We start from the raw sequence: 12151 nt of genomic DNA, 5'->3' as shown, positions 1-12151 counted from the left end.
CAACATTCATTCTCCTTTAAGTACTGTTTTGCTCTTCACCATCTCCTGAGGGAAATATCTGGCTCGTTAGCTGCTAAATGCTGCACTACGCTCACTGGCTAGTTGCTAACTTTCTGCTGTTTGGTGCTGGGCAGGTTTCATACTGTGCTGATGAAAGCCTTGAGACTGAACCAAAATAAAGTTGTGGGCAGACATTTATCTATTGATCTATGGTTAGTGTAAAATATTGATTAAGAACCGTTTTAAATGAAAAATACTGATCAAAGATTCAGAAAACAAACTTAAAGATCTGGGAACAAGGATCTGACCAAAACTGAATACACTTCTGCACAGAGCATGAAAAACCTATGAGCACACTGGATTCAAACTTTGCCTGATCAGGCCCTGTGGGGCTGAAACATTACTTTTTATCGGCCAATAAAGTTTTTGGAGCTTTAATCCAGTGTGCAGATGCTCATCTTTTTCCCCTATACTGACTTTGCTATCCTGCATGTGGCCTAGTTGTAAGATGGGATGTGCACACAACTACTCTTGCAGAAAAACAGTGTTACCCATCAGGCTTCGCAACACTTAATAACACAACAACCTGTTGTGTCAGGTCACAAATGCTTCCAATGCCCTAGTGCTTCAGTCTGACTTGCAGGGCGGTCTCAGCGGAAGACTGTTTCACTCTGACGCATACTGAGTCAGTCTGGAGCTCCAAACCGCTCAATCATCTGAGAGAGGAAATGTTTTATATCTCTATCTTTATGCCTTGCGTGTGTATGTGTGGTACTAGTGTAATTGCGGCTGCTGCCAGATTTCTATGACGTTGTGCTATAGGAATTACAATGAACTATACTGCGATGTACGTGACCCATGTGTGCCAGAGGGGCTTAAAAATTCCAACGACACACACAATTTGGAGATGTTTATGTTATGTTTGCATGAAAAATCCTCTGTGCTACAGTCTGAAAAGCATCAATCCACACCCCAATCTCTCTCCTGGTGTACGGTAGGCACTACAGCCAAAACACAAACACACTACCGCTACTATACTCCTGCTTCTCTCTCTCTCTCTCTCTCTCTCTCTCTCTCTGCTGTTTTGTACTTTCTCCACCCCTCTGGCAGTCAGCGCTGTGAGGGAGGGAAGAGAGGAAAGGGGAAGAGGGAGGGGAGGGGAGGGGAGGGAAGGGAAGGAGGGAGGCCAGACCACCCTGCTCTCATGGCAGGGCTGAGTGTTTACATTGCCGTGGCTCACTCTGTAATACATCTGGCATTCTGAGGCCACTCTCTCCAGCCAGGGATGGGGGAGTGGTGGAGGGGAGGTGGAGGGGCTCGGGTAAAGAGAGAGACCTTTCTGGCAGAGAGGAAAAGAGAGGGATAGAAGAGAGAGAGGGAGAGAAGGAGGTAGAAGGGGGAGGGTAATTCTCTCCACAGTCTCCTGTGGTCGGTCATTCGCAGGGCTCTGGTTTTTGAATAAGAGCGCCTGAAAGAATGCAAAATGTAAACAGAGAGCTTGGAGGCATCTCTCAGGATGTCGTTTGTGAATGGGAGTGCGTTCGCATCGAGAGCACACACACACGGACGGACACACACACACACACACGGATACACACGGATACACACAGCACAGTTAACTAGCAGATTTTTTAAGTTATTTCACATTTACTTTTGCCAAGTAGGGCTAATATACACAAAACTGCTTTCAAATGAGGAAGAGCTAGCTTGAGAAAACAGTGCCGTAAGTCTGTGTACAGTACCAGAGGCGCAATGTTTCCCCACACTAAATCCCTCACCAGCTAGCCTGCACTTTTCATCAACTCGTAAAGTTTAACACAACACGCTGGAATGTTATTCCTTCTATAGAGGTTTAATCCTGTTTGTAGTGAACTGATAAACACATACTTAATTGAGTCCAGTTTGGAAAACGTAAAAAAGTGTGTGTGCACGCTCACATTTGTGTGTGGCTGCCTGCAACTGTGTGAGAGAGAGAGTGAAATAGATGGAGAAAAGAAAGATAGATGACTGTATGCAGTGTATTCTGCGCAAACTAGGAAAAATATTGGGTGTGGGCGCAATTGTGTGTTTGATTGCTTGCGGCTGCTGAATGAAAGCGGTTGGAGATAGAGCATGAGGGATAGAGTGAAAGAAAAAGAGAGATGAGGAGGAAAACATGAAAAGGAGAGAAGATGATGAAGAAGAGAAAATAGTCCAAAAAGAAAAAAAAAAAAAAAGAGGCCCATCGAAATAGCCTGCTACGCCAGGCCTGGTCAAACACCTACTCATTCACACAACCAAAACTCCAACAAGCCTCTCTGCATATGTGAATGTGTGTGTGTGTGTGTGTGTGTGTGTGTGTGTGTGTGTGTGCATCCATGCATGTATCAATGCTCCCATACACATCAAAAGCTGGATAATTCAATCATGCAAACCACAATCCTCTCAGTGGAGACGCCACATTCAGGGCACTCCTCCTCCTCCTCATCTTCGTCCACAAGAAAGGATGTCAAGGCTTCTTCCGCATGCACTTAACATTATACCGCTCCCTTCTCCACTGCCATTACCAGCAAAACAACAAAACAACCACCAACTCTGTCAACTCAGCTCTTAATCACACTAGATACAAAACAGACATGCGAGGGAGGGAGTTGCTCTAGAAAAAAATAAATTTCGGTCCTATCAGACGGGTTTTCTGCAACCTTAAATCAGACTTGGGATTCACACAAACATGGACTGGCACCATTTTAACTGTTACCATGTTGATATCAGGAATAAGCTGTTGATTTTCAGTCAGAAGGACTATAAATCATGAACACTGAGGGAGCATGTGTTCAAATTTGCCTCCTCAACATCTATTCTGTCATTAAAACAGGAATGATGTACTTGCACTAATGCAGAATTTGGATACTGATTTGAATACAGTGATCCAGAAATTAAAGCACAAATGATATCAGACTCACTGCCCTCTGCTGGAGGACAGATGTCAAAAGGTTAAACACGAATTCATAAAATGAAATAGTGATACAGGAGAACAATGCAAACTCTGACCCTAACAACATCTGGCTCATGCAACGCACTCCTACATGCAGATGTGCACAGATGCACACACATTAACATATACAGGACACAAACAAGGCCTGGTGACAGCTGTGCCTTCTGCTGCATTTCTTCCACCCCTCCACCCCCCACCCCTCTGCTGTGAGTCTTCACTCTGCACCCAGGCCACAGGGTGAGTATCAGGTGAGGTTTTAAATAGCGGGGCCTCTATGAGATGACCTCAGGGTCCCAGAGGTCTACCCTCGTGGCCCCTGGCCTCTACACTTATGTCCCCCAAGAAAGCGCTCTGGGACCTGGGGCCTCCCCTCAGTCTGTGGCCTTGAAACTACAACCCATAGCCCTGTGCCCCAGTCCAGGCCATAAATCTGGGGACTATAACTTGAATCAGTCATGTGCAGCTCAAGTCTGTGATGAAACAAAAGACCTCCACTGAACGATAAAGGCCCCATCCTCTCTTCAGTCTGTGATGAAGCTACAGGCTACCCACAGCTCCAGATTACAGTACAGCTCCAGCTCAGCAGCTTAACCTCCAGTTTCAACTTCAACCCTTTGCTTGAGCTTCATAAGCCCCATTTCCAACATTTCTGCTGCCGGTACCCTCTCTCATACATCAAGACCACAGACCCTTCACCACAGCCACATCTCCAGCCCCTCTCTCAGCACAGAAACAGGGCGAAAGAGTGAGGGGTCGTCCTACAGGAAGGCCAATGTTTACGCGATACTGTTTTAATTAGAGGCAGGCGGTGCTGCTATTTTCTTTACAATTTGGCCTATGTTTGCCTTCACCAAGAATGCCAAGGGATGGCTCCATTTTCCATTTGTGGATAGGGGGGAACTGTAAAAGTGCTCCTCTCTCCGATGTCTCCGCTTGCTGAACGTGGCTTACAGTTAATCATCAAGCTCTGCAATATGAAGCTGAGGATGTATGTGAAGTGGAACCCGGGAATCGTGTTCTGACACTGAGGAGAGCACACAGGGGGCTGCAAGACACGTTTGTGTGTGGGGAGAGCGAGATAGGAGAGCACAATACTACAACTTCCTGTTTGAACTAATCATTTCCTGTGAGCGTCACAGTGGACATAAACACAGCAATTACCTACAGTGTGGGTACAATCTGCCCGAAATACTAGGTTGGAAAAGACTTCAAAAAACATTACTATCACTCCCAAAATGTTCAGAAAACACAAACCCCGGCATACATCCTCCGAGGTTTGACACAACCGTCTCTTTGAGCAGGCATGCTGTCTCACTCCCAATTGGTCTCTGTCGCTCTGTCTTATAAACAGAACTTCCTGTGTCTGAGTGTTTATAAACAGTGCTGAGTGAGCACTGTGTGAGAGGAGACAATCCCTGCGAAAGCTGCGGCACGTGACAGCGCGCAGAATAAACACACTCGCCAGCTCCAGTGCGCAGCTAATGGTGGCCTGCCGTAGACCCCGGCCGCCTCTGCGACTACCAGAAAGCAGGTGACGACAGACACAACACGAGATCGCGGATACAGAAACGCAGCTCCGGCTGAATTGAGAGATCTCGCATGAGCTGGGTGTATTGTGTGAGGATGTGTGTGTGCGTGCGTGCGTCCACAGGCCACACAGCTCCCAGGCGGGGTCGTCCACGGGTCGCCTGCGGAGGGCAGTTCCAAATGAAACATAAACAGCCGCTCTGTCCTCTCCTCCTCTCTCCTCTTTTTCCTCTCGGACGATGGGCCAGTCCCCCAGCACGGCCCAGCACAGCATTCCACGGTCCAGGCAGAACTAATCTATCCCTCAGCTGTGCAGGCTAATCTAAACAAACAGATCTCTCCCTATCAACATCTGGAACCCCTCATGTAGCGGGACCTCGGAAACCACCGCAGCCCAGTTTGTCAGTGTCTGCGTGTGCATGAGCAGGTCTCTGTGTCGGTATGAGCCAGTGTGGGACCATGCGGTAGATGTCTAGCAGAGGTCACTAGACTTGGTTTAACTGTCTGTCAGGGTCAACGTGGTGTAACTAGAGCCCAAGCAAAAACAAAGGCAATATAAGAATTTAATCATCAGTTGATTAATGTGATGTAACTCCAGCACAATTGGGTCCTTTCTGCTTTTTTTTTTGAGGAGCTGATTAAACTTTTAATCCACAAAACATCTAAGAATTACAACAAATAGTAATCACAAGCTACCAGGCCTGAACTGATATTTTGCCTGACAAACACACACAAAAATCCTCACATTGGAGAAGCATCCATAGAAGCTCAAATAACTGCGACAGCATGATGTACTTCTCTGCTGTGCTTCTGTATGCTCCAACTGACACGTTTGCCAAAATATGACTAAATGCACTATTTCCACAGGAGCTCCCAGAGGGTCAATAGTGTGACATGGGAGAGTAAATAAAGAGAAATGCTAATCACAAGTTAGCAGAGCCCAAAGCGATGTCCTGCAATTTCTCATTTTGTTTTGTAGTGAAAAACCCCAAATTATATTCCCTTTGCAAGAAGATGGAACAGGGAAAAGCTGGCAACCATTACAAGGGAATAACACTGAGTTTCATGTGGTGCCCCTCACCACAGCACACATGACCGTGGTCTGACATGTGAAAAGGGTGTGAAAACAGTGTGTTCCTCTGACTTCAATCAGGAGTCCTGTACTAAAGAGGCTCCCCTCTGCCTAAACTGCTGCCAACTGCGCCTGCGCCACAGATTAGACCAACATGCTGTCTGTCAGACCCCTGCAGCAGCACGCAAGGAGAGAACAGCCAACCCGGGGAGGAGGTGGGGGCATTTGATCTGCACAGGAATCAAGTCTGCTTTTAATGTTTGGTCTGATGGGGTATAATTTTTTTTATTGGAAGGAGGGGAGTAAAAATGGGGACAAGACAGAAAAAGCAGACACACAAATGTGACAACAACTATGCATGAACATTATACGCTTTCTTTTTTTAGGGCCAAAAAACTACTACTCTACTATTTCTCAGCAGCAAAATCTGCTCCTCCATTCATGACTCCTCCAGCCAACTCTAGCCCAAAGTGCAGGAATGCGGATCAAAGGAAAGGAAAAAAGCACAGCCCCTTCCCCTTACCCCCCAAAGCACCACCCATACGCACAGCTCCTTTTTTTCCTTAAGATATTTCATTCTTCACGAGTCGTTTCTGACAAAAATAACAAGCGAGTGGCCTTTCCACTCCACAAACACGAGTTCCTGTCCTCACTCCACTTTTTCCCTGCAGCCGGAGACAAATCTTTTTGGAAAGTTGAGAGCTGTCCAAAAGGGGACCACACACAGTCTCTGAGCATTCAACTGCTGGGGGCAGGCAGACACACACTCACACACACTCACACACTCTCACAAAATGGCGGCTTTGACAAAAATTTCCTCTACCCCAAAAGCTGCTTATGAACTTAATTACAACCTTGCTCCTTACTGCAGTTACAGTCACCTTTTGCACATGTTGTGTGTGCATCTGACGCGGTTTGAGAAGCTGCAAGTATGTTAGAAGTCAAACCAATTTAATTATTTACAAGTTTCACTTGGCCTCTTGCCAGGGTCTAAACAATAAACAATCCCCCTGGCTTTGTTTAACAGCACCCACCAAGCCTCTCTTCTTCCAATCTAAGCCACACTGTGCCTTTCCTAACATGCAATATCAAACTGTATAGCTTCACAAGCACTGAAATTAAGAATAGGCCCAGCATCTTACATGCAAACACACACACACAAGAAAAAACAGATAAACTGTGCAACAAAAGACAGCCAATAAAGAATCAGTGTCTTACCTTCCACCCAGAGTTTCTCCACGTCCGTCTCCAAATTAGCTGCCCTTAAGCCCACAGCGAAAGCTCCGAAAATCATGAGGCCCACAACCAAAAACTTTCCGCAGTTCTTTTGTATGTAGCAGCCCAGCCTAAATAAAAGTCTCTGGAACTTCGCTCTCAGCCATAGAGGTGCTTTCCTCCCGGTCGCTTTCCCCTATGATGAGACAAGAGTCCTAATGTTACTGACAGTTGCAACACAAAACACATGAAGCACTTACCTGGACAGGTGAATTGTAGGGCTTAAAGAGCAAATGTTTAATGTTATACAAGCAAAGACTGACGACCACAGGTGGTCCCAAATGTGTTCATGTCAGGGAGTCTCAATCTGACCCAAGGAACATCATCTGAGAAGACTAGCTGTTAAGACTGCAGGTATTTCAGCAACGAAAGCTCTTGGGGAAAAGAGGGAGCTGTGATCAAAACAATAAAAACACATTCACTGTGTCGCTCTGCTAAGCTGTGATGAATGAAACACACATCTGCTGGGGACCGCCTAGAAACCAGCGAGGACTCCCCAGAGTGAGAGCCACAGGTTCTGTCATATCAGTAACATGTATAAACTGTAACCTTAGCAGGATACATGCAGAAGGAAGATATCTTAATCCCCTACAGGTCACCCACACGCAGCCTGGTCCATGTCTGTCATTGCACTGCCGCAGTGATGAGTTATGAAAATGTTAATACAGACAGACTAGCATCAGGTGTGACCGGTTGGTTCTGAAGGGCTCCAAAATGGGTTTGCAGCTTCCCCTCCAGGGTGGATGGTGTTCAGTTAAAGCTACAATTATACAGTAGGTGGCCTTTTGATAACAAGCCTCCCTTGTTTCCCTACTTCACACAGTGATATCCGAAATGCAAAAATACAGCCTGCAGGGTGTTAAAATCCTGCACAGGATACCTGCACAGCACAGCCCCTTCGAATACACTGAGAAGTATCTTTAAGTGTAATAAAGGCTTCATGAAAAGACAGATTTTAGGAGTTGTGTAATTTGTCATTGAAGTAGCCCACATCAACACCCACAAGTCAAACTGTGATATTAAATACCCTGAAAAGGTGCATGTGGTGAAACCCACAAATACCACCACCACCCACACACACACACACACACACACACACACACACACACACACCGCTCCGGCAGCCCGTGTGTTCCGGCCTGCGTGGGGAGTGGAGGAGCCATCACGGGGGGACTCACAATATTTGTGAACGGAAGAGGGCAGCCACATGGGTTTTTTTTTCCTCCTCTTTACGCGAGTCGCCTGAGTTTAGCCACTGTCACACACACACCTTTCTCTCACACACCTGAAGCTTTCACGCAGCTCGTGAGCAGAGGTGCGTCCAGGCGGATGTTATGAAACGGTGAATGGTTGTGTTGCCCGTGAGTGAAAGCTGCATGTTTTGCCTGGTCTCAGACCGTTATAGGTTGGGATGTACTGCCCTGAGAGCGATCGCAAATATTTGCAAACACAACTTGTTTGCATCCTGAAACAGAAGCCGGTGGCATCGGGGGAGTCTAAATGTTGCACAAAATGAAACAAAACAACTTGTGGCTCATTACAACCTTGCCTTACTCCTGTGTCCCCCTGCCCAGCCCGTCCCGTTACCTAGCAGCGACTGGACATAGTTTGGCCACTTTTTTCGGCGACTACAATGAAACCAAAACCATAAAGCTCTTTCCAGGTAAAGATGAGAAATAAGCACCTCTGATATTTGCTCCAAAGCGAAGCCCGCATCGCAGTAACTCGGCCGCTGCAAATACTCCAAATCCAGCGGTGTGCTGCGGGTATAGTCCCCCCTGTTCCTCCGCGTTATCCTCGGCCGATCGGGGTCTCTGTTTTCCTGCTCGGAGGGCGCATTAGCAGCCGAGGCCATGTTGCGGGGACTGCGAGATTGTTACCGTTTCCCACTTTATAGTATTTCCCCGAAAGCGCGTAGCGATATCCCAAGGCAACAAAGTTTCACTCTCGGAGATCTCACACCCGTGAAGTAGGACTTCATACTCCTGTTGGAGACGGCGAGTCAAAGTCTGCGCCTTCCATCCCAACATTTCGTGATCCGGAGGTCTCCACCGCTTTCACCGCATTCACCGTGTCTCTTAAAAAAAGTAAGTTTCTCTCAGAAAGCGAGGTGCGCAAAGTGATTCCCATACACAAGTCGTCGGATAAGAAACCTCGATGGTCGTAGCATTCTGGTGAGATCTATGTGGTCTTCCCCTGGGCCGCGCGTCACGGCCAACTCTGAGATTCAATAGAAGAGGAGAAAAAGACCTCTCTCCATTTGGAGGCAGAGAAGGAGGAGGGGTGAAAATAAAAAAAAAAGACTCGAGATCCCGCCTCTGGGGCTGTCAGATTGCAGGACTTTCTTGCATCTGATTGGTTCCAGAAGGGCAAAAATTACTCAGCAAACACGACTATTATTAGCTGCTTAGCAACAGCTCACTAAAGTAGAGAGACCACCCAGGCAGAGAGACCTCATGTGTGCATCTCCAACTTCAGGGGAGGCTCGCAGAGAGCCAAACCCGCTCGGTGCGTTTGGTGTTTTGGGTTTCCACACAGCGCCCTGTCGCTAGAAAGAAGCGTTTCCCTGAGAGGACCTGAAGTCTGAGGCAAGGTACATGCTCCGTCCGTCGGAAGGGGGCCGCGGAATGTCAGAACCGCAGTATTTAACTTTGATTTTTTTTCCTCTACCACCACCATGATGGTGGTAGTTGAGCCTCAAATTACAGCGGTTCAAGGGGAGGTCCTACAGTGTAGCGTTGTGACAATGTCAGCTTCACTATAGTATATAGGTTAGTCTGTATATGCTGCAGAGTGAACTTCGTGTTAGTCATTTATTTGTTTCTGCAAACAACAGGGATGTATTCACAACTTAAACATTTTTATATTTCAAGAAAGTTTTGGTCACAGTAATCAAACTTCTATAATAAACAGCGCAGTTTGCGATTGTGTTTTGTCGACCAACCACATCTCAATCTGTAGATCAAATCCAAAGACATAAAGGTGCAAATAAATAAATAAATAAATAAATAAAAACTTACCTTACAGACAAATAGCTGCTGGTAAAATGTTGAGGACCTTTTTAAAAATGGCAGTGTATTAAAGGTCTGTGATTTACGCCCTATCACGCATGGACATGCTTATTTATCCTCTTTCTTTACTTTACTGTCCACTTCATTGATAGAGCACACTAGTATTCAGCGTTGCAATGTCACAATAGCGCTTATATGTAACTCAAATTCAAAATACGTATTTCACATCGCTGCAAAGACAAATGTCCAAATGTAACTTTTGCGCATCACGCACACAGTGTTGAACGCTGACATCTGAAATTCAGCTACACAGACCTAATGACTACATTGTGGATTTCATCACTAACTTTGCCATTAATCCTCTATGTCCTCTATTACATTGTCTGAAAATGTCTCATTACGCAGCTATTATCAAGTAGACTAATGCAGCTGTCAGGTGGCCAGACTTCTCTCAGTGACTGTCTGCAGACTTCAGTCAATCTTATCAGTGCATTTTCCTGTAGATGTTTAAATTTTGCAACAAGCTCATAGCCAAGGATTCAGAGGCTTGTCGGGTTAAAGAAATAGTTAAAAACATCTGCCTCCCTAAATGTCAAATATTTTTTAAAATGAAAACCTTCATGGCCAAGAAGAGATGAGCTAAAAATCAAATCAAAGAATTCCCACATACGTTAGCCACCACTTTTCCTTATTTGAAAAAGCTAATTTCACCTCAGTTTACTTACACTAAACTAAGTCTCAGTGAATGTGGAGAATAAGACAGGCACAACCAACCAAAGGGACTGAGTGGCGATTAGCCCTTGCAGCCACTTGATGGACCAGTGCATCAGTCTCTCAGCAGCCCAGACTTCACACCTGAGCCATGCGAGCTCAGCAGCGGCTCGTCTGGCTGGCAGCCGCGCACTTACCATCTTCAGTCCAGGTGGGGAGAGCATTCAGAACAAATCCGTGATATCCGCCCCCCGTGGAGTCCGAAACGTGCCAGTTATTATGAAGATAAAAAGAGCTGCTTTATTGTTATGAGGAGAAGAAAAGACACATCGTAATCCGTCTTGGTCGCAGGCATCCTGATCTGCGTCGGTAAAGGTTCACGCACAATTACATGGCTGTTCCTTTTGGCCACGTGGGTGGTCCCGTTCGCTCCATAGGCAGGACGCTTTGACTGTCACGTGATTAGCCCAAACTTGTAAACAGTACCAACCCATGCACAGCAGCATCCCGTGTCTCTGTAAGCCATGACTCGCGCGCGTGCGCTCACACGCACACACGGACACATTTGTGCACAGATGAGTGTATGGACACACAGAGAGACACATGCAAAAATACATAAACACCTTTGCAAGCTTTTGAAGAGTCGCACACATGTCTCAGACTCTAAATATGTTAATGTTTTATGGGGTTCACTACATATATGATGCATGCACACAGAGGCACACGCATGCACACTCTATCACAACCATAGATTAAATACGCAGTGCTAGCTTCTGAAGACTGACTACATGTTTTGCTCAAATTACCTCCCTGAATGCCATTTTTTTCTGAGCAAATCTACTCTTTTGCTGTCTATGTTTATTTAGTCAACAGTCTAAATCGCAAGATTTAACTGCATCCCTCTGTTTGGATGGACCCATCCCGGTTTAGAAGATGTTTGTCTTTTTAGAAAAGCTCAGATGATGTCTGGTAAATGTTAACATTTTTATCTAAACAAAGTTATCTACTCAGTCCCATCAACATTTTGATTTTTATTTTTAATCGGTAGGAGGGCTGGGTGTGGTGGACACCAACTGCAACAATAATATCATTTCACTAGCATCAGATATCCCTGGTGTGGTGTCTAAGTGGGAAAAGGCATCTGAGGGGGAACAAAGTTAGGCTGCAATGCCCCCTAATGCCCCTGAATAGAACCAGGCCTGTCTCAGGGGAACAAGGGACTCGTGACTGATGCACCGTATCTGTGCTCGACATGTTCAGGTTGTTGTCATGACGGGAACTCCATCAAAGTGCCGTAGGTCTTTGTGGAAAAGTGTCCTCCCCTCTGAATACTGTAGTGTGGAGGCTGTAAAGACTTGCCAGTAAAAATGCTCTGGGAGATTATATTGCAAGCATCTGTGTGAACTAATGAAATACGTATGCACATAAGATGCCAAAACACCCTTGACCAAACATGAGCATATTTCCTTTTTTTCATTTACCATCATGTGTTAATATGGATCAGATGGACTAATTGTTCACGTTAGGAATTATACCAAGTAGAGAGAAATGTATTCCAAATCAGCTTCTTTTAATTATTGA

The 12151-nt window shown here is 45.9% G+C and overlaps 1 protein-coding gene across 3 annotated transcripts in view; it reads right to left on the bottom strand.

The window, feature by feature from the left end:
• The window catches only part of ptch1 (patched 1), a 49256-nt gene extending 40146 nt beyond the window's left edge, over positions 1-9110 (bottom strand). For all 3 annotated transcript variants that reach the window (XR_013077192.1, XM_076731086.1, XM_076731087.1), the window contains exons 1-2: positions 8533-9110; positions 6792-6984 (exon numbers count right to left, since the gene is read on the bottom strand). Coding sequence is in view for 2 of the 3 variants with exons in the window: in XM_076731086.1 (XP_076587201.1) it covers positions 6792-6984; positions 8533-8703 (364 nt within the window). In the remaining variant the exon portion in view is untranslated. The remainder of the gene's footprint in view (positions 1-6791; positions 6985-8532) is intronic.
• Positions 9111-12151: the final 3041 nt, after the last annotated feature.

This window comes from Chaetodon auriga, chromosome 5 (assembly GCF_051107435.1).
Source record: "Chaetodon auriga isolate fChaAug3 chromosome 5, fChaAug3.hap1, whole genome shotgun sequence".
Lineage (NCBI taxonomy): Eukaryota > Metazoa > Chordata > Actinopteri > Chaetodontiformes > Chaetodontidae > Chaetodon > Chaetodon auriga.
Note: the sequence above shows the minus strand (reverse complement) of the source record. Positions and strands in the feature narration are given on the sequence as shown.